Below are 23,241 nucleotides of genomic sequence, written 5' to 3'. Positions count from 1 at the left end.
TAAGACAACCTCACTTACCTGACATTCTAGAGTTTCTTGGTTCTTAAGGGCAAAGGTAGGTAGAAAATAGCAACTGAAGAACAAGAGTGGACAATAGTCAAAGAGGTGGGCCTCAGTGAGACTGTCCTGGCCTCCCGTCATCCTGGGTGAGTGAGAGTTTCTTGCGCAACTGAGCTCTGCCAAGGGTTTCCCCAGAGATGGTGAGGCCATCCCTGGCCTCTGAGCAGGCCGCAAACAGCCACAGCCAGTCTCAACTCAGTCCAAGCAGGTCTGCCTGGGTGCAGTCCCAGGCCAGAACTGGAGTAGACCCAGCAGGAGCTGCAGTCTCCCCAGAGCTCAAGAGCTTTTCAGAAGAAAGGTCATGACTGTTTCCTAATTTTGAGTCCTCAGCCTCCTGCACAATGTAAGGCACTGTATTGCTCAAAAAATCCTGAATGAATGAACCAAGAGCTGCACCCTCTCTGCACCTTAGTCTCAAGGGGCCTTCTGCACAAAGTCTGGCAATTTGTGGCATTTATTCTATGTTTTCATTTATTTCTAGTTTTTTTTTTATTGTCAGTTCCTCATTCCTATACTGTTGATGGGACTGTAAGTTAGTACAACCACTATGGAAAACAGTAAGGAGCTTTCTCAAACAACTACAGATAGATCTTCCATATGATCCAGCAATCTCTCTTCTGGGTATATACCCAGAGGAATGGAAATCATCATGTCGAAGGGATACTTGCACTCCTGTGTTCATCGCAGCTCTGTTTACAATAGCCAAGATATGGAACCAACCTAAATGTCCATCGATGGATGATTGGATAAGGAAACTGTGATATATATACACCATGGAAAACTACTCTGCCATAAAAAAAGAATGAAATACTCCCATTTCCAACAACACGGATGACCTGGAGAAACTTACGTTGAGTGAAATAAGCAAAGCACAGAGGGATAAATACCGTATGTGCTCATTCATATGTGGGAGCTAAGAGAGAAAGGAAGGAAGGAAAGACAGACCACAGTAATGCGATGGTCCTACAGAGGGAGGGAACATTCCTAGAGCTGCAAAGCAGAGTGGGGGGGCGGGGGAGGGTGGTTGGGAACAATTGGGTGGGGACACGGGGCATAAAAGCAATTTCTGGTAATTCGTATCTCATGAATATTCATAATAAACAAATAAATAAGTAAAATTGTCAGTTCCTTCCTTTCCCCTGCTCCACATACCAGCAATTAGAGCCTGCAAAAGTATAGCAAGCCTCTCCCACCCTCTCTTTATCCATTCACCAATCAGTCAAGTGAGAAGTCTGAGTTGGGCCTAGAGTGTGGAGTGGCGTTGGAACCAGGCTCCAGATTCAGGTTTCATGAGAACCAGGAGGAGCCAGAGCAGACAGTGCTGGGTTCATAAACACAGGAGGCAGGAAGTCCACTCACTTCACAGCTGCTACAGCTCTTGCTGATGTCTGGACTGGGTATGCTTCTTTTTCTTTAGAGGTGAGGACTTATAGGGGACAAGCTCCAGAAGACAGAGGGTCAGGGTCTCTTGTACTAGACATGAGCCGGAGGCAGAGACGGGGTGGCAGGTCGGTTGCATAAACAGGAACCAAGCCCCAGGTGTTCTGGGGTGGCCCCGCACAGGAGAAAAGTGGGCTAGGACTGCTTGGAAGGACCAAGAGAGCCAAGGGATTAGTCTGGGAGGTGTGAGCCTGGACAAGTCAGCTTTACTTTTCAGTTTAACCTCCCATGTCCAGGCTTTAGGCTAAGCACTGAAGGGGGGGCGGGGCGCTGGCCAGGAGCACAGGAGCAGAGTGGAGGCAGAGGAAGGAGACAGGCTTGGAAGGATTCAGCCTCACTGCCTGGTGTCCAGCAGCGACTCAAGTAGAACTACCGCCATGGGCAAGGAGGAATCCCATGTCACTATCATCGTCATCCGCCACGTGGACTCTGGCCAGTCCACCACCACTGGGCATCTAATTTTCAAGTGGGGGAGCATCAGGAAGTTCGAGAAGAAGGGTCCCTCTGAGACTGGGAGTTTAGGGTGAGGACAGGTCTTCCCTGTGTGTGTCTGGGACTCTGAGTCCCTTTTCCCATCAGCACTGTGCAGTGGGACATGTGGAGACTGGCTTCCTGAAATCGGGGTGATGATCACCTTTGTCCCCAAGCAATGTCACCACTGAGGCCAAATCTGTGGCAATGCTCCATGAGACCCTAGCTGACACCCTGCCTGATGACAACGTAGGTTTAAAGTGAAGAACATGTCTGTGAAGGACATTCAGCAGGGGAATGTGACTGGAGACAGCATGAACAACCCCCCACCCCCACTCCCACGGAGGCTGGCAACTCTGTGGCACAGGTAAGGCCTAGGGAACCTAGGGAGGGATGCAGGCACTGATGGTGGTGGCTGGGCTTCCTGTAAATTAGTCCTGACGACGATCGAGGCCCATAGTTCCTAAGGATTTGCAAGCCCGGATCATGGGACTTGCTGCCATCTGTGTCTAATTCCACTCTGCTCCCTGTCAGGTGATTGTCCTGAACCACCCTGGGCAGATCCACATCAGCTGCTCCCCAGTGCTGGACTGCCACGCAGCCCATGTCCCCTGCAGGTTTGCTGAGCTGAGGCAGAAGATTCACTGGTGCTCAGGCAAGAAGCAGGAGGACATCCCCAAGGTTCTGAAGTCTGGGGATGTAGCCATCGTTCACATGACCCCTGGCAAGGCCACATGTGTGGAGACCTTCTCTAATTACCCACCTCTAGGTGACCTAGGGATTGCTACGGAATCATGAGGAAAGCATCGTCTCCATTCCACAAGTGAGGCACAGGCTAAGAGCATTTCCTTCTGTACCACTTTCCAGAGGTCTCATACTTCATCCCCTCTTCCAGGCCATTTTGCAGTGTGGAACATGAGACAAGCAGTGGCCATGAGAGTCATCAAGCCTGTGGACAAGAAGTCCTCCAATGCTGGCAAGGTCACCAAGTCAGCAGCAAGGGCAGGCAGGAAATGAAGCTCGCCCTCTGCAGTCTCCTCAGCTTTCCCCCAAATAACTTAATGTTTTAGGTATTTACTGAGAAAAAATTTAAAAACTTGACAAGCTGTTCTGATTTCCTCCAAGGAGGAAAGCAAGAGGTAGATGGGGAACTTCTAGGTAGGATAATTGTGATTTATAGGCCATAGGCTTCTCTGGGGTGTAAAGGACAGGCTATTAAGTAAGTAGGGCCTGGTAAGAACAGTATAATCCAGTTGCCCATGTGGACTCCAGCTCCGGAGCAGAGGGTGCTAACTTAGAGTCTTGGTGCCTGGGCTGGATGGGTTGTGTAACCGGCCTCCTCTTTGGGGTGTCAGTGTTAACCTATCCCCAGGGACCCTGCAGAGATACCATTAGCAGACCAGTTTTCTTCCCCAGATCCTGGCTGAGACTAGCCACAAGGGCCACAGGAACACATTAAACACGAGTGACTCACTCTGGGTTATCCCTTTAGTTACTTTACTAGAGCTAATTTTTGTTTTTTCCAGCCAAGTTTATTTGCCAAGACCTGGTCTATCTCTGTCTGTAAACTTATGTCCACAGACAAGCTGAAGATTTTATTACAAAGATTTGAGTCAGCTCCTGTGGGTGAATAAGCAGCCCTGAATCATACAGGTTGAGCATCCCTAACCTGAGAATCTAAAATCTGAAATGCTCCAAGATCTGAAACTTTTTGAGTGCCAACATGATGACACAAGTGGAAAATCCATACCCGACCTTGCAATGGGTCATTTGTTTCATGCACAAAATTATAAAAAGTATTGTGTAAAATTTTTAGCTCCCACCAATAAGTGAGAACATGTGGTATTTCTCTTTCTGTGCCTGACTTGTTTCACTTAATATAATTCTCTCAAGGTCCATCCATGTTGTTGCAAATGGCAGTATTTCATTCGTTTTTATAGCTGAGTAGTATTCCATTGTGTAGATGTACCACATTTTCTGTATCCACTCATCCGATGATGGACATTTGGGCTGGTTCCAACTCTTGGCTATTGTAAAGAGTGCTGCAATGAACATTGGGGAACAGGTATACCTTCGACTTGATGATATATAAATTCACACACACACACACAAAAAGAAAAAAAAACCAGGGGGGGTGGGGTGGGAAGAAGATATAACAACCACAATTACTTGAAGTTGATACGACAAGCAAACAGAAAGGATATTGTTGAGGGGGAGGGAGGAGAGGGGGGAGGGAGGGAGGTTTTGGTAAGGGGCAACAATAATCAACCACAATGTATATCGACAAAATAAAAGTTAAAAATAAAAGGGAAAAAATATTGTATAAAATTAACTTCAGGCTATGTTTACAAGGTGGATATGAAACATATGAATTTTGTGTTCACGCTTAGGTTGGAGTTTCTCATGCTGACGTTCCACATCACCAAGCCAAAACCAAGTTGTCTGACATTGCAAGAAACAGGAGAGTGAGATAGCCAAATCCCCAAAACAGTCTAGTTTTAGTTGGCATGAGGATGAAATCTCTGCTTTTACCTTTACAAGGAAAATAACTTTGAAAGAACCAATCAGCCTTTTGTTCTCTGTTTCTGCTTTTCTCAGCCCTTTTCTGTCTATAAAGTCACACCATGCTCAGCTCATTGAAACAGTCACTTTATTTTATAGAATGAGGTGTTGCCTGATTCTAGAATTGCACAAAAAAGCCAGTTAAGATCTTTAAACTAAATTTGTTGTAATTTTGTCTTTTGACAATAGTAAAGAAGCCTTCAGTTTGGCTGTGGACATTAATTTGGGAACTGGGAGAGGTCACATACTGGCAAATTTTGGCTGGGAAAAAATTATCTCTATTTAACTAACCAAAGGGAGAACCCAGAATGAGTTACTCATTTTTAATGTGTTCTTGTTGTCCTTGTGGCTAGTCACAGCCAGTGTCTGGGGAAGAAGCCTGTTCTGCTAGTGGCATCTCTGCAGGGTCCCCAGGGATAGATTAAGTCTGATCCCCAAGAGAAGAGGCTGGTTACACAGCCCAGCCAGCCCAGGCACCAAGACTCTAACTTAGCACCCTCTGCTCTTGGAGGTGGAGCCACATGATGTATGGCTGGGTCCCCTCACCCCCAGGTTTTATTTTATTTATTTATTTATTTATTTTTGGCAGCTGGCCAGTATGGGGATCAGAACCCTTGACCTTGGTGTTACAAGGCCGTGCTCTGACTCCCCCAGGTTTCAAAAACAAGCATTAAGATTCCAAAATAAATTTTCATCTGTAGAACTCAAAACCTTTGCAACCTTGATGTAGCCCTTTCACTTGAAATTTTTTGCTTATGATTTTTGGCTTATAATTTATCTTTATGAGAAAGTATGCTCTTCTGATAAACTGTAAACTATTTTTTAAACACTTTCAATAAAACAAAAGCTAAAAATTGTCATTATATATAATTTATATGTAAGAAAATCTATGTGCCTATATATATATACTATATATATATACACACATATATATATATACTCTCTCTCTCTATATATATATATATATATAGTATTTGCTAAATAATCTAATCCAGACAGGATGTGATAATAGTGAAACACTGACCTGGCTTACTCAGGATTTGGTGTATTTCGAGGGGTCAGGCCCTTCTGCTTGAATATTGAGCTGTTAGGTTAGAGACAAATCAGAAATAACCAGGACAGTGACTCTCACTGTTTCCCATGAAGGGAAAGAAAAAGTCAGAAAAGGTAAACACCATGCAACCAGCAGTGGAGAACTTACCTGCTCTGACCCTGCCTATTTGGCTTGGTCGCAGGATCACCCGAGTGGTTTCTGCCCTGGGCATGTGCTGGGAAATGCCAGGAAGATTGCCCAGTTTTTTGGTTCTTTTGGTTTTTCATTCAGGAAAAGATTAGGGCAGCTTCACAATGCTAGGCAGTGGAGTATTTTTTTTTTTTTTTTTTTTAGTGATCTATAAAGACTATCTTTTTCAAAGCTAACAGAAGGAACATCTGGAGTCTTATTCTATTTTTTCCCAGGGTTCAACCTGCCCAATATTGCTGAGCCTCCCTGTCCTCTTGAGGTAGAGAAGAGTCCAGAGGTTTTAATATTATCCATTGTAAGAGCAAAACTGCACCAGATTTTGGAATCAGACAGCCTAGCTTCCAATCCTGGCTCACACCACTGGCTGGGAATCCTTGGGCAGGTTTTTTAACCTCTTTAGATCTGAGTTTTTTCACAGTACACAGTAGTAGTACTATGTTGGAACTTAATCCCTAATGTGGTATTTGAAAAGCAGGAGCTTTAAGAGGTGATTGTATTATGAGGACTATGCCCTCATGAATGGGTTAATGGGATAATGGTTCAATGTGTTATCAGGAAGTAGACTGTGGGCTTTATAAGGATAGGAAGGAAGCATGTGGAAAAAATGCTCTTGCTCAGCCCTCACTACGTGATACTCTGTGTTGTCATGGGACTCTGGAGAGTCCCACCATGAATGCCCTCACCAGATGTGCCCCCTCAACCTTGGATTTTCTAGCCTCCAAAACTATAAGAAATAAATTTCATTTTCTTATAAATTATTCAGTTTCAGGTATTCTGATATCAGTGACAGAAAATGGACTAATACAGATAGTATTCATCTCATAGAGATGTTGAAAGGATTAAACAAAAAAATCCATAGGTCCCACATGTCTGATGAAGAGTAAACACTCAATATTATCTATGGCTGTGATTGTCATTGCTTACAATGTTATTAACAGGGCAAGTGGTTGTTTCAGCCACGTTGCAAGCGGTTCTCCAAAGAATATTCTGCTTATATTCTTTATATATGTTGTATAATTTATACAGAGGGAATAAAAGCTGTCATACATTTAGTAAAAGAAGTGGATTATTTTAGACAGCTAGACACTCAATGTCAGTCACCAACCTTCACAAGTTGCTTATCTCTGAGTCTGTTTCCTTCTTTTCCAGCCAGATCAATCATTCCCACCTCCCAGACCTCACAGAGCTGTTGAGAGGTGACACAGGATGACCTGTGGTTTGGGAAAGGTTTCAAGTACTATCTGGAGGGAAAGCTATTATTGTGGGAAGCAGGAAGCTGAACTTCTATGGGCAGATATTGATTTGAGCTTGAACTTGGGGGCAGGTATAAAGAAAACCAGTCCTGCTCATTTTTGTAATCCTAGGAGACTAGATAGGTGTTCAAAATGTTGACTTATTTTGTTAAGAAACCATCTAAGAATCTTGAACCTCTCTCCTTTGTCTCTCTCTTCCTTTCTCCAAGGTTTGGTTTTGCTCCCATATAATTTCATTTCATTATTGGCAGCAACTTCTGGTTTCACCTATTGTGAAAAGAATCCTTTTTCCTGAAGGGGCCATTAGCCTGGAACACGGGAAACAATCACCACTCTTCCACACTTGGATGTCAATGAAGAAATTGCTTTCTGCAGTAGACGCTCTGTCTGTTGGAAGAGAAGATGGCAAAAGCCCTCGGGGCAGGGTACAGATATCTGGCAAAGCTCTCAACAGATTCCACTGTACTTGTGATCAAGTGCAGAGTCCTCAGTGTGGCTTTGGAGACCTACCTACCAAGTTCCTGCCCGCTGCTTCAACCCAGTCCCTGAGCTCACATCTTCCAGGACATCTTCTCAGTTACTTGAATGTGATACTCTCTCCTAAATCTGGCACCACTCTCTATCACTCAGGTGTCATGGCTCCAACCCCCGCACCATCAGGACTTTCTCTCTAGATTTACTTTAGTTTGTCTTGTTGATAGGGAGGGGGATTTTGTTTTGGCTGAGGATGTGCGAGCATTGGAGCATTTCATCCTTCCTAGTAACAACCCTTTCTTTTAAATAGACTTTATTTTTTAGAGCAGTTTCAGGTTCACAGCAAAATTAAGTGTATAGAGAGTTCCCATATACCCCTTGGCCCCTCATGTACACAGCCTCCCCTACTGTCAGTTTCTTGTAATGATGCTGCATTTGTTACAATTGATGAACCTACATGGACACATTATTAGCACCCAAAGTCCATAGTTTACTTTAAGGTTTACTCTTGATGGTGTACATTCTATAGGTTTTAACAAATGTATAATGACATGTATTTACCATTATAGTATCACACAGAATAGTTTCACTGCCCTAAAAATTTTCTGTGTTCTGTCTGTCCATCTTTTCTTTCCCTCCAAACTCCTGGAAATCACTGATCTTTTTACTGTCTCCATAGTTTTTGCCTTTTCCAGAATGTTATATATTTGAAATCACGCTGTGTATATCCCTTTCAGATGGGCTTCCTTCATTTAGTAATATTTAATGTTCCCCCATGTCTTTTCATGGCTTGATAGGTCATTTCTTTTTAGTGCTGAATAATATTTCATTGTCTGGATATGCCACAGTTTATCCATTCATCTGCTGAAGGACATTTTGGTTGTTACCAAATTTGGCAAGTGTGGATAAATCTGCTATAAACATCTGTGTGCAAGTTTATGTACGGACAAAAGTTTTCAGCTCATTTGGATAAATCCTAAGGAGTGTGACTTCTGGATTTTACAGTAAGAGTATGTTTAGTCTTGTAAGAAACCACCAAACTGTCTTCCAAAGTGGCTGTACCATTCCCCTGCCCTGTTAATTAAGGCACAGTCATCAGAATTGACTTCTTAAGCAGACGATTGCCCCAATTCCTGGTGCCCATGGGTCTTGAGAAACACTATTTTAGGCAAAGTGGACAATCACATTCCAGGGCAGTGCAGGGCAAATTCCTATGTTTCATGCCCAATTAACCAAATGTGTGTTATTAGAGTGTATGTCTGGACTAAGGCAATTTATAGCATATTCAACGTATTGCTATGAGGGCCACTGAAAGCCAGAGAAGCACCACTATGTGTTTGCACATGTAAGAAAGAGAAGGCATGGCTGTGCCTTCTTCCTGAAGAAACCCCATGACCCTCATACTGTCCAGCTTTGCCTCTTTCTCCTTTTCTCTGTTGCTCTCCTATGAACCCACCGGTTATTCCTCTTCATTCATTGGGGATTTGCCTCCTGACTACTTTCCTTTTCTCACACTACCATAATGCCCACCCCCTGACTTTTCAGTTCCCTGACAATCTCATCTCTAACAACCTTTTCCTCCACCTTCCTCCAGAGACCCACTTGCATAATTCTTCACAGCAACAGAATCTGCGGCCCTCAGAAATCCGTTTCAAACAAGTCACTCTTTAAATACCACAACTTGTTATTTTTAATTCATTCACCACAGTTCTTTGAATTCTAGGGCCTCCGATCGCTTGATTTCCCTCTTGCTCACAGCCCATCAGCCTCTCTGTTTTCTCATCATCCGGTTAACTTAAATCCCAGGGTCCATCTGCCTATCAGGCCCTTGCACTTTCTTGTGTTATCTACTCCCACCTGGCAACCCCAGCCCAAACTGAGGGTTCGCTCTGCCTTCTCCTTGCCTGTCCTGAGCTGCTCTGAGTTGCCAATTAACAACCTCCAACAGGGCTGACTGGCTTCATTTAAAACCACACTCTTTCGCGGCACAGGGACATTCGCTCCCCCAACACACCCTTTGTGCTTTCCTAGCCAACAGCCAGTACTTTCCGGAACAATACTTCATACTTCTCCTATCTTTAAATCTCCCATTCTCTCTTCCCCTGAATGAGGCTAATGAGGTAGCCCCAAACTCTGAGAATACAAAAGCCAGAGAGGAACACCCTCATGTCCTCACAGCAGTCCAGAAGCACTTCCGAATTTGCACCTGGCTTCTGCTCCTCTCTCCCCTTAAAGGTAGTATTTCTTCCTTGGGCTCTAGATGAGCTCACCTCCCAAGGAGTTTGCTGCTTTCATTGACCACTCCTTCTCCACCTCCCTCACCACTGCATCCTTCCTTTTTGTTTGCGGAATTTTTCTTTTTCTTTTTTTGGCGGGGGGGGGGGGGGGGGTGGGGATTGGGAGAGCATAATTTACATAAAGTAAAATATATCAAAATAACATCCCGGAAGTTATTTTGAGCTCATTTCCAGTCAAACTTCACCCCCATAGGCAACCACTGTGCTGATTTCTATCACAACAGATTAATTTTTTCCTGATTTTGGACTGCATGTAAATGGATCTTATGATATGCACTTTTTGGTATCTGGCTTATTTTTTGTTCAATATAATTTTTGAGATTAATCCATGCTGTTGTGTAGATCAGTAGGTTTTATTGCCAAGCAGTGTTCCATGGCATGGATATACCACAGTTTGTTTGCCCACTCTTCTGCTGATGCAGAGTTGGATTATTTCCAGGTTTGGGCTATTATAAATAAGGCTGCTCTGGACATTCTTGTACAATTTTTTTTTTTTTTAATGAAGATATATTTTCATTTTCACATGGAAATTCTGGTCATAGGACAGGTATATGTTCGGCTTTAGAAGGAACTAACAAACGGCTCTTTATAGTGGCTGTACCATCTTGCAGTCTCATAAAGCAATGTACGAGGGTTCCAGTTGCTTCACTTCCTCACCAAATGTAGGATTATCAGTCATTTTGATTTTAGTGATTTTAGTGAGTGTGAAAAATGTTTGAGAAGGTGCTTGGCATCAAATTGGGCCCCAAAAGAGATAAGCTATTATTTTCACAGTAAGCACTCAAACATTTCCAATAAAGGGGGCACCTGAATTCCTTATTTCCCGTTAATCTTGCCTCACTCTTCTTGTAAATCCTCCAAAAACCACATTATGATAACCCCCAGTATTGACCATACGTCTATTTGAGCATTTTGTTTAAACAGATGTTTAGACATCTGTTAAAGTATTGGCTTTGTAAAGAGGACACAGCAGAGACATCACCAGCGCCTCCCATGATACACAGCTCGTGCGCAATAAATAGCGCAGGTTCGCTTTTCTCCGCAGCTCCTGAGAGTGTGACACTCCACCCTGCTTGGGAGGAAATGGGGAGTCTCTGGCGTGGCGGGCTGCTCCGGGACAGAGGCCAGACACGCTCCTCGGCCTGAAGCAGGCGAGGCACGCGCTGCGCTCCCGGCGGCCGCGCCGGCGGCGCCGTCCCGCTGTTCCAGAGCGCGCCGCTGAGGGACGCAGACTGAGACGCACCCGCTTCTGCACCGCCTGCACTCCAAGTCCACCTTCTGCACCCCCGCCCACGCTTAATTAATGATCTTCTCTAGCTCCCTCCCCACTGGCCTCCTTCCTCTCTGCCCAGGCTGGGCAGGGAAGCGGGCGGCAGGAGCGCCCCTCTCAGCACTGCGCGTCCTGCGGCGATCCGGGGCGGCGCGGTGGCCAGGGCGGCGCGGAAGGGTCCGCGATGCCAGAGAATGGCTCTTTCGCTAACTGCTGCGACGCCGGCGGGCCGGACGTGAGCCAGGGCTGGTCCGGGGCGGGCAGCACGCGGCCCTCGGGGACCCCCAGGCCTCCGTGGGTGGCACCCACACTATCCGCCGTGCTCATCGTCACCACCGCCGTGGACCTCGTGGGCAACCTCCTGGTCATCTTCTCGGTGCTCAGGAACCCCAAGCTCCGCAGCGCAGGTGAGCGCCACTCCAGCTGCTGGGGTCGGGCCCTTCCCTGCCCTCTGGTCTTGACCCTGACCCGCGATCCACAGCCTTTTCCTAACTTTGTCCCTGGTGCCCCATTCCCTTCACTCTAACCAAGTTCCTAAGTTTGGTTCTGCACTCAGAAGCTAGGGTGAGTTGCCTACCCCGACGTGTGGCGGTTCTGGCGCCCGCCTCTAGCAGCTGCCCGGGACGCACTTGACACAGTAGTGCCAGCTCGAATTGGGCAAAGCTTTTCTTGCGTACTTTTTGGCAGGGCGCCGGCGCCATAGGATCCCACGCGGCTGGACGTCGTAGCTACCCGTCCACTCTAGTTTATGCCGTTCCAAATAGTGCCCCTATCCGGCCACAGAAAGCTCACCCCCTTTGACACCTCTCTCCCTCCCCTGTCACGCACTGTGGCTTCACAGTAGTGGTTAGAAAACACTTGCTGAAAGAATGAGTGAATCAATGGAAGCTTTCAGGTGGGCTTTTTGTCCAGGGTCGTCTGAAGAGCCAGTTCCAACTGAGTATAAGTGCAGAAATCGCAGTCTCTGCTTGGACTAAAGTCAATTGCTGAGATAAAGTGGTCTTTTCTGAAGACAGGGAATTAGTGGAATTAACTGCAAAAATTAAAACAATGATTTGGCTAAATCATATTGCAATTCTGAAAATATTTTTCCTCTTTCAACCCACTCATTTCAATTCTCCCATCTTAGGTCTGCTAGAGAACAAAACCGGAAGGAGGGAGTGTCTGAACTCTGGCCCTGATGGGTCATTAGAGCATGTCAGTGACCTGTTTGTTAATTTGTAATTTCCCAACGTGGGTTTAAGGAGGGCAACTCAAATATTAAAGTGAATTAAAATGGAAAGATAGCAGAGGAAAGCCAATTGTGTAGCTTAAAAATGCTTTTCTAAGGACTCAGACTATTCAGAAAGGCCATTTTAAATAAATAGTTATACGGTATATATTTTGTGTGGTCCTGTGACTCAAGGATTTTTATCTGAAAAGCAAAACTGTGAGCTTCTAGCCATCATTTAGGAAATGTAACGTTATTAAGAAGTAAGCTTTCTGAGTCATTTCAGTGGTGGTGGGTTAATATTACCTGGAATACCTTTTTAAAGATGTCATTGTGTCCTTTGAAGAAAGGCTTACATATTAGAAAAGTGCAGATTATGATTAGAAAACTGTATGTAGTATGTTTGATAATATTGTCAATCACAGCAGCCTCAAACATTCATTTCCTGCCCGGGGAGGCAGAAGGGAGACAGCTCCTGGCTGTCTCCCCTGCGGGAGCGCTGGGCCCTCCAGGTCTGACACTGGCCCCTTTTCTCCTTTTTCTAAACACTCTTACTGAGTGTTTAGAGAAGGCCTGGCGGGCTGTGGCTGCTCAGTAATTTGAGTTGCCTACCGTGAGACAGGTGGTTGAGGGTAGTGGGTGCTGTCTCCTTCTGCCTGAGGGAGAAAAGCACCCCCTTCCTCCTCCATCATACCCAGAGCTGGCCTCTTCAGTGCTCCTGGCAGGGCCCACAGCAGTCTTATTGATTTGAGAGTGTGGCCAGGGAGGGGAATGAGCATGTTACGTTGTTGGCACATCTTCTGTTCTATCCTTCCTACCTCCTGATGTCTGCTACAGCCCAGCACCAGAAAAAAACTTTTAACACTATATCTAAATGACATTTATTCTTGCCACATTGTTGGCTGCTACAGTCATTCAATTTAACCAGTTCTTATATGACTGCTGGCTTTATTAGTGATAGTCAATTGTCTTATATTACAAAAATCATAGTATTGACTTAAACAAAATAACCTTGGCAGAGTGAGATTTCAAAAAGCTCTTAAAAACCTACAGCGCTTTGAATAGTTAGCACCCATTTGACTCTTCGTCAGGCCTTCTCTTACCGAAGAATTTGGATGTACTTTAAGAAACACTTATCTCAGACCTTTCTGTACTTAAGTCTGGCCTTTCAATTCTTTGGTGTTCAGAAATTAGGACTGTGACAGCAAGATTACATATATTTCCAGTAATCAAGATACATAGCCCATACTGATAACACAGCATTTTTCTTAGGCAACATAAGTATCCGTTACTTGACTTACAAACCCACTTCCTCTGTGGGGGCAGATTCTTGTCATTCATAACAGGGATGTTCCTGATAGCAGGGTAAGTGATTAGATTAATTGTCCTATTTTTTCAGGGCTACCCTGTCTGCAGCTTCTGTTGCTGCAGTGGGTTGACGTTTTCAGAGACTGCACTAGAAAAAGGAAGACAGGGAGGAATGGAGGGACGGCAGGAGATAGGTTCAGGGGACTGACCCAACTCGGAAGGTAAGGCCTGGCATGTTCACTCTTTGTTGTATTTCCAGAGCCTTGCACAGCACATGGCATTGGGTTGGCACTTCACACGTGTCAGGGTGTGATTCCAGGGACTTGCCACACTTTGGACTCTCCTGGGAGCATCTGAGGACTTTTCCTCATGCCCACCCATGCTGCTCTGACCCTTGATCTAGACCTCGCTAATATTAATCCCTGCATTTTTTATTTGTTTTTTTCCTAAATCTCTTCCTCTTCCTCTTCTGTAACATTCCTCCTTCAGGATCCTTCTCTCTTTTCTGTATTTTCAACCCGTGTCTCTTTCCTCTCAGCATCCCCCCACCCCACATACAGTCTCCTATTTTAAAAGAAAAAAAAAGGCTCTTCCTTGATTTTATGTCTCCTTCTAACTTCCTTGCTACCTCCTCCTCCACTTCTCAGCCCGACATCTTGATGCGCAGTTTATATCCATGGACTCTGCCTCTTCACCTCCTATGCCCTCATAAGTCCTCTGGGGTCCTTGGAAATGCTCCTTGTGCTGTGTGGGACACTAAGGACCACTCCCTCCGTGGGATCTGCCATTCCCTCGGTGTACCTAATGCTAGATCTGCTTCCTCTATTCATCTCCCAAATACCTGAACCCTGGGAGTCATGTTGGTCCTTCTATTCTGACATTCCACAAGTCCTAATGACTTTGCCTTATAGTATTTCTGTTTCCCCCTTTCCTGCTCTCCGTACTCTGCCCTGATTTTAAACCCTTACCACCTCCTGAGCAAACTCTGTCCAAAGTGTCCAGACAACTCTCCCTGCTCCCTCCTCTGCCACATAGTCACTTGCCGCAGTGACTGCCCTCCATCGACAGAACCCACATCGACTGGGGAGCACAGCTGCCACAACCATTCATGCTGCTAACTTAGCCCGGTCTCCCTCCTCTCACTCACCAAAGTGAGCTTTTGCCACTTCCAAAATTGTCCATGCTCTCTGATGCACTCTCTCGCTCATCGGAAGGTCCCCAGCCACTTCTGCCTAGCCAGTATCTGCTCTTCCTCCAAACGCCTTCCCCAACTCCCCTATACCGTGAGTGGCTTAGTGAGTGTCTCCCTCTTCACGCTTCCAAGACACCATGTGCCCTCCCCTGATACTGCACCCACCTCTCTGTATTGCTGTTTTCTGTCTCTCTCCCCACAGGACTGTGGACTTGCTGAGAGCAGAGACTTTCATTCCATGTCTGTCCACAGAGCCAGTCACACAGGAGGAACTGAATACACCTCTGTTGAAACAAATTGAAAATGGACAAGATACCAGGAAAGCAGTGAGCCAGAAAGAATTAATTTTACTTCGTGGATGTGGGGGAGGGTAGACCTCAGTTCCAGAACTCAGCACTGCTTACATAATTAGTGCAGTTTTCATGGAACTGCATTGCTTTGAGCACTAACAGCCCAAAGTACACCTTGCTTTTGCCGTGACTACTGGTACCTTCTGCACAAAGGTGTGCCTGTTCTCTAAGGACTCCTGCATGGCTGCAGCTGCTCAGCAGGCTCAGCTATGCCACAGTTGTGTCCTAGTGACTCTGCTCAAGGAGTTCACCCCCTTTCTGGTCTGGCCCACAGTTGCCACCTTTAAGCTGCCTGTAAAACATGGGTCTCCTGCCCTTACCTGCACCATCCAGATAGTCCCCCATACAAGAGAGCTGGGAGAACTGTGTCCTTACCGTGATGGACAGGTGATCTTCATTAGCAGAGAGAGCACAGCAGCATCAGCTCTTCCTGGCTCCACAGGCACAGACACCGTAATTCCCCACATAAGTCAGGAGCAGTGGTCTGACAATGGATTTTTGTGCTGCAACTGGGTTAAAGAGCCTGTCCAGGAGGTGTTGTTAATGAGTAGCATTTCTAGTGTTTCAGTGATTTGTAAGGCAGAAAGGTATGAAATATTTGAGACTGGATTGCCCAGGAGAACATGGGGGTGGGGGGCTGCTTGCTGAACACACAGACCCTTGTCCAGGGTCCAGTCTGTCCATGCAGCAAAATTGCCTCTCCTCCAGGCCCCCAGCGGTGCTTACAGTCTGCATTATCTCTTCTCTTATCTGGAAACAGTAACTGCCTGGGAGGTTCCTGATGGTGATAGGCTGCCTGTGGGGGTGTTTTGCAGCCCCAGTTAAGTTAGATAAGAGGCTGCAGTGTGACCCCTTTCCTTGCTCTTCTCTTCCTACTTGATGAGGAAGTGACACATGAATAAGTAGGTTGGTCCTGGACAAAGGTTCCTGGAAGGCCTAGAACCCTTGCCAGGAGTTACAGGATAAAAGGGAGCCCACTCCATCCAGGCTTTATCCTACCAGGGACCACTCATTGAGATGTCACCTGTCAGATATCTTTTCCCCTGCTGATCGTGCAGGGTATGGCGTGGAGTGCTTGTTATCAGCCCCAGACAAAACTGGGCTACCTTGGACTCCTTCTGTAATGTTTCCTGAGATTTCCAACTGCATGTTTCAGCCATAAATACCTTATTATCTCGTCACTGAGCAAAAATGAACACTTTTAAATCCCATAATTATGTCTTCAGCCGAATAATTAAGAAAGCTTATGACCCTCTTTAATTCCTTCCATGTAGCTCTCGGTAGCCGTGGGTTATAAAGACACTCATGTTTGACTGCTTTTACTTTCAGAAAGTTGAATTTTGTATTTGGATGCAATATACTACAAACCTCAGAAAATACTGAATGCTGCTCTTAGGTCTTAAAATTTTAAATACTTATTGCTGAAGTTAGGGAGTCGGGAAGTCAAGCCCCCATTCTTAGTGAGTTCACATCTAGAGGTAATGTCCTGCTTTCTTCATTGTCGTCATCCATACCCCTGCTGCTCACGTCTTACTTCACAGGGATCCTCGTCCAACATTGTGAGCCTCTTTCCTGTTCTTTCAATGCAACTAATAACTATAGCAATAATAAGAAATAGTAGCTAACATTACTAAGTGCTTAAGTGCCAGATACATCTGCAAGAGAGAGAAAATCCTCCATAATCCCCCATCAAAGGGGTATCCCTTTCCAAGTACCACTCCATTTCTCTCCTTCTTTGACATGCAGCTGATTGAGAGAGCAACCTACAGGGCACAACTTTATCCTCCAAATCTCAATAGAATTTGCCCTTGCAAATGTCACTGCTGACCTCCTAATGGCCAAGTTCAATGGGCACTTTTCTGCTTTTTCTCTTTTGTGGATGACCAAAAAACTCTTTACACCTTTGCTCTTAACCCCCTTGATGTTTCTTTTCTTCTGGTTTCCTCCTTCTCTTCTTTCTCACTCTTCCTTTATTATGTCTATGAGCAATTTACATGATCTGGGTGTGTGTTTCTCTACCTATAAAATGGAAATCACACTACCAACATTGAAGGACTCTTGTGAAAAATAATTTGAGTCAGTTTATAAGTGAGCATTATCAACTTTAAGATACTATACTAATTGTTGTTTTATGGTTATTATTAAGTGTAATTAAAGTAATAAAATGCTACTCCTAAGAGTTTCCAAGGGATCTCTTTCTTTTGATGGTTATGGAAGAATGTTTTGTAATAGCATCTCAGTTTTTTTTTTTTAATGGATGCTTCTAAGGCTCTTAAATATGTTTTCTTCTTTTAAGTGGTTGAAATAACTCCACATTGTACTTTTGTGTATATTATTAGTTTCCTTAGCAATTCTTTTCTTTTTTTAATTAAAGCAAAGTTGGATTTCAACTCAGCCCTTGTATGATTTATCCACACACACTAGGGTTTCCACAAATATGTGTCTTTGGAAGAAATCAATCACTGCCCTAAAGGAATTTGGGAATTTAGTTAGGAGCTTACGTTAAATGCATTGTTTTAGTATTTGTAAAGAAATCAAGTTTTTAATAAATTATCAGTTCAATTATTTCAAATGCCTATCCCCAGAATGTAACTAATAATAATAAATATTTGGAGACTATTATTATTTCTTATGACCTTTCCCATACAAGATCTCACCTGAGGTGAACAACCATCCTGTATGCAGGCTGTCTTGTTGCAAGGGCCTTCGTGATCTTGTCCAGTCCCTTGGTGAATTGCCCTGCCTGACCGGCCCCATCTTCTGCCACTGGTCCCAGCCCCAGGCTGACTTAGGAATTCCCCACTGTTCCCACCACCTTGTTCTAGCCTCCCTCCCAACTGTCACCATATGGAATGGCTGCTATATCTCTGTCTGCATCCCCAATAGCACTGTTGGCATCTCAATGGCAGGGGCCATGTCTTTCATCCATCACTGCATCCTACCTGGGCATGGTAGGCACTCAATAAATGTATTATACATTTAAATAGGTGGAAAGATGGAAGAACACCTCAAGGCACAGGTAGTTTTACCCTGCTAGAAATGACAAGTCATTTGTTGGCTTCCCCATCATAACCCTCATCACATCTTTTTGTTTAATTGCCTCCTCTAGGAGGCCATGAGCTTTGTGAGGGGAGGAAACATGTCTGTCTTGCTCATTGCACTACCTAAGTTGCTGGCATAGAGCCAGTACCTCATATATACTCAGCAGTATTTGTCCAGTAAATGATACAATGAATACCTATCTCTGCATTTCTACATTCTAGCTCAATGATCAGGAACCATTTAAATCTAACTACACTCATCTTTTGAGCAGGGAGGGTAGGCACAGAGAAGTGGAATGAGGGATTGAGGTGTTTTTACCTTCCAGAATTCTCCTATCTGATGAAGACCAGGTAACTCAGCCCTGGCTGGCTCTTTCCTGGATGACCAGATTCTCGTTAAGAAACAGATTTCCAGGAAAGAAGGAGAGAGAAGGAAAAGACAGAGGATTGTGATGGTTTTGTGTGTGAAGGAATGTGCTTTGTATATAAATCACAGAGGGGATTCCGTATTAGTGAACAAAGCCCTATTGTCAAAACCTCTCCCCACTAATACACCCTGTCTGATGGAGGCAGATGGGAATGCCTCAAGCCAGGGCTTGAGATCTAAATATTCATGAGAAGCCTGTGCACAGGGTAAGGAGCAGTGCTATGTGCCTGCTGGTTTACTCCTCACCGGTCTGGGGAAGCAATAGACGGAGAACTGGATCTCCCTTTGACTGTCATCCAAGTAGGACCTGGCTTCTTACAGATGGGGGGCAAAACAAGAATTTTACTCCCCTAAATTAGAATCATGCCAAGAAAGCCAGGAGACAGTAGGATGCCTGAGCAGATGAATGTACAGCAGGAACTGGTTGATTTCAGCCTTTTAGGAACAGCGGAATAATAGGGGAGAGTAATTGAATCACGTCCTGTGTGGAATTGAATGTGTTCTTCTCACTATTTACAAGCTGTTTGCCAGCCTCTGAGGCATTATTAGGGGATGAGCCACAATAGCACCGCAGAGCTCAACTCAGCTTTCTCAGGAAACAGCTAGTCCAGCTGGCAGCAGCTCTTGACTTGCTCCGCTCCTGCTTACAGGTGCCAAGAGCTGGTTTCCCACTCAGCCAGGAGCCCAGCAGGCCCTGTGGAAACCAATTTTCCTGTATTAGAAAGAAATGAAAGAAGAAGTCCAAGAGAAAAGGAGGAAAATGATGAAGGAATAGTCACAGAGAAGGAAGTTCAGTAACCTGCCCAAACTCACATGGCCAAAAAGTAGCAAGACTGAGATTACCCCCATTGCTCTAACATTCAGCACCACCTCCAAAATTCCAAAGGACACTTAACATTCTTGGAAGAGACAAGGGCTCCTGAGTCAGTAGAAGCCTGGAAATTTGAGAAAGAAATCTCTCACTCTCTTGGGACCAAGTGAGATCTGAGCAGGTAAAAGTCAGAGATTGAAATCCAGCAGTAGAGACAGTCAGCAAAGCTGAGAATTAAATGGGGAGGCATAAAACCCTCCACATCCCAAGCAGGTCCTCAGATATGCATTTCTTGCCTTGTAGTAAGAACCAGAAAGAAAACCCATGAAGTAAATAGATCCCTGAAGTAGCAGAGTAGGAAGGAAGACTGCAGTTCATTCTGTGGCAGCATTTACCATCTAACCTCTACTGGAATGTCTTGAGAGACAGGGACTCTCACTATCTCCCAAGCACTCTAATTGTCCAAATGATCTCCTTTCTCTTCAGTTACATCCCATCTCCTTCAACCCCCAACCTAGCTCTGGACATAGGAGCAGTTAGGACCAGAGAACTCCCAGGACACGAACAGACTTCTTTTCTATCGGTTCTGAATGGAGTTGACCCCAGGCCCCTGAGGCCAAAACAGGCACCTCAAGAAGGCTGCCTGTGGGTCTTCCAGGCTCCCAGCCCCACAGGGAGCATGTTACATGGAATCTTATTTGAAATGAAACTGCAGAGTAATAGGGGAGAGTAACTGAGTCACTTTCCATGAGAATGTGTGTTGGGAAAGGGAGGGCTGGAGGCAACCCTTTCCCTTGCCTCGTGGGTTAATAAGTGCAAGTGTAGAGTCTACTTTACCTGGAGATCTGACTCAGATGAACTCCTAGCTGGTGGCTCTGAACTTCCCTTTTCAGTAACCCCTGCAATCCAGACTACAGCCTGGCCCCTCCAATTACTGTGCCTGTGGGACTCTTTCCATCTGTATGGCCCCCTGGACTCCGAAGCAGTGACATCAGCCTCTGAGTCATTGAAACAGACCACATGGTGGCAGGGGAGTGTCCATGTCCTCGCAACTCGGGAGTTCCTCCTATGAATCCATTCCACTTGCCCTCTGCAGTCAGCCTCCCTATGGCTGGCAGCTTGCACTTCACCGTGTGGCAAGAGGCCAAAAGACTTGAAAGCCTGTACCCAGAGCTCAGTGTGTTGCTGAGGGCCTCTGCTGGAGGAGAGTCTGTTATCTTTTTAGCTTACAGCAGGTGCTCAAAAAGTAGAAAGCTTGGTGAATGAAACATGTGGCATTAGGGATGGAGCTGCTCACGCCCTGAGCTTCGTGCTGCTCAAACTCTCAGGTTCTTGGTGCTGTATTCATGAATCAGTGCTCAGGAATGGTTTTAGAAGTGAACACTTAAGAAGCAGACACTGTGTTCTTTCGGAGTAAGCCCTTAACTCCTCCCTGGGACTCTGGCCCAGAACACGCCTGAAGCATATTGATGGCTGACTGGTTTCCGGAGGCTGGCTCTGGTGAGCTGAGCTTGATGAAACTGGAGAAGCCTCCATTCAGAAGAGAGAGGCAGTCCAGGAAGCCCGTGAATGTGCAGGCAAAGCAGGGAGGCCCAGGAGAAGCTGTGAGACTGGTAGTGCTTATAGCCCTCCCTGCTCCACAGGCCTGGGACTCTGTGCCACCATGCCAGGTGCCTGTCAATATGGCCACATGGCTGGGAGTGTAGGCCCTAGACAAGGCACACAGGGGACTACAGAAACACATGGTTCCCGCTCTCAAATCCTTTCTTCTATTAGAGCTACAAAACAGCAATTCACATTTAGAAAAATAACTTAAAGACACTTAGAAAGTAGCCTGTTGTCTTAGTCTATTTTATGTTACTATAACAGAATACCTGAGACTGGGTAATTTATAAAGAAAAGAAATTTATTTCTTACAGTTCTGGAGGCTGAGAAGTCCGGGGTCAAAGGGGAGCATCTGGTGAGTCCTGTCTTGCTGGTGGGTACTCTGCAAATTCCCAAAAAGGCACAGGGCATCACATGGCAAGGGGGCAAAAGTGTGTATGTTAGCTCAAGTCTCTCTTCCTCTTCTTATAAAGCCACCAGTCCCATCATGGGGGCTCTACCCTGACAACCTTATCTAATCCTAATTACCTCCCCAAACCCACCTCCAATCAGCATATGAATTTGAGGATTAAGTTTCCAACACATGAAATTTGGGGGATGCATTCAAACCATAGCACCTATTAACCAGCGAGGAGAAGAAACCAAAGGAAACTGTCAGAGAGAGGTGCGGAGAGGCAGGGGTGTGAGGGGGAGGGGTGATAGCTATGGTGAATCCACATTTCTGACTCTCACACTCTCCTCCTCCAAAATCCTTGCTGGAGCATAAATGATGCAAAGCCCCTGAGCATCTGTGCCTATCACAGAAACAGTTCTGTGTGAGCACCCACTCTGTCCCCAAGCACTTTGCATTATTATATAATTTTCACAGCTATACTACAAGGTAGGTGTCATTGTCCCCATTTTACAAATGAGAAAACTTCGGCTCTGAGAACCTAAATAGTTTGCCTTGGTCATATGGCTAGTGAGTAGCAGAGATGCAATTTGAGTCCTCAACTCGGTGTCTCTAAAGGCCATGTGGTTTCCACTGCCCATGCTAAAAGTAACAGTGAAGAAGAGGATGTCGTACAGAACTGAAATCACAGGGTCTCCTCCTAACTCTTGCTCCCTGTTTCCCACTTCGGGTAATTTGTTCTTGGTGAGTCTGGCTCTGGCTGACCTGGTAGTGGCCTTGTACCCCTACCCACTAATCCTTGTGGCTATCTTCTATGATGGCTGGGCCCTGGGGAAGGTGCACTGCAAAGCCAGTGTCTTTGTGATAGGCCTGAGCGTCATCGGCTCAGTCTTCAACATCACCGCCATCGCCATTAACCGCTATTGCTACATCTGCCACAGCGGGGCCTACTACCGGCTCTGCTGACACTGGCTAACTCCTCTCTATATCTGCCTCATCTGGCTCCTCACCATGGTGGCCTTGCTGCCTAACTTCTTTGTGGGGTCCCTGGAGTATGACCCGCACATCTACTCCTGCACCTTCATCCAGTCAGCCAGCGCCGGGTACACGGTGGCCATGGTGGTCATCCACTTCCTGCTCACCATGGCCATCGTGTCCTTCTGTTACCTGCGCATCTGGGTGCTGGGGCTCCAGGCCCACAGGAAGGCCACAATGGAGAGCAAGCTGTGCCTGCGGCCCAGTGATGTCCGGAGCTTTCTAACCATGTTTGTGGTGTTTGTGATCTTTGCCATCTGCTGGGCTCCACTTAACTGCATTGGCCATGCTGTGGCCATCAACCCAGAAGAAATGGCTCCCCAGGTCCCAGAAGGGCTCTTTGTCACTAGCTACTTCCTGGCTTATTTCAACAGCTGCCTTAATGCCATCGTCTATGGGCTCCTGAACCAGAACTTCCGCAATGAGTACAAGAGGATCCTCTTGGCCCTCTGGAACCCATGGCACTGCTTTCAGGATGCTCCCAAGGGCAGCCACACTGAGGAACTGCAGAGCCAAGCCCCACCTGCTGTTAATGTCCAGCACCCTGTACAGACTGACACTCTCTAGCCTGGATCTGAGGTACACTAGTGGGGTGACAAACTCATGAGATGGTGGGAGTGAATCTGCTACAAGGGGAGATCAGGCAGCCTGCTGGACCATGACATCCTGTTTGCATTCACAGCCACAGCTGGTGGAACTTGGTCCTGTGGACAAGCAGCCTATCAGCACCCTGTGTTCAGGCTGGTCAGGGCATGCCCACAGGCACTAGTCCTGGCAGACACACTCTTGGTGGCAGGATGG

General features: G+C 45.9%; 1 protein-coding gene and 1 pseudogene across 1 annotated transcript; both read left to right on the top strand.

The window, feature by feature from the left end:
* Nucleotides 1-1,877: 1,877 nt before the first annotated feature.
* On the top strand, nucleotides 1,878-2,988 carry LOC134376217 (elongation factor 1-alpha, oocyte form-like; annotated as a pseudogene).
* Nucleotides 2,989-11,254: 8,266 nt separating this feature from the next.
* On the top strand, nucleotides 11,255-23,007 carry MTNR1B (melatonin receptor 1B). Its single transcript, XM_063094844.1, is given in 2 exon segments — nucleotides 11,255-11,474; nucleotides 22,133-23,007. Coding segments are annotated over 2 exon segments (1,095 nt in total).
* Nucleotides 23,008-23,241: the final 234 nt, after the last annotated feature.

This window comes from Cynocephalus volans, chromosome 4 (genome assembly GCF_027409185.1).
Source record: "Cynocephalus volans isolate mCynVol1 chromosome 4, mCynVol1.pri, whole genome shotgun sequence".
Classification (NCBI taxonomy): Eukaryota; Metazoa; Chordata; class Mammalia; order Dermoptera; family Cynocephalidae; genus Cynocephalus; species Cynocephalus volans.
The sequence above is the reverse complement of the archived record's forward strand: the minus strand, read 5'-3'. Positions and strand labels throughout refer to the sequence as shown.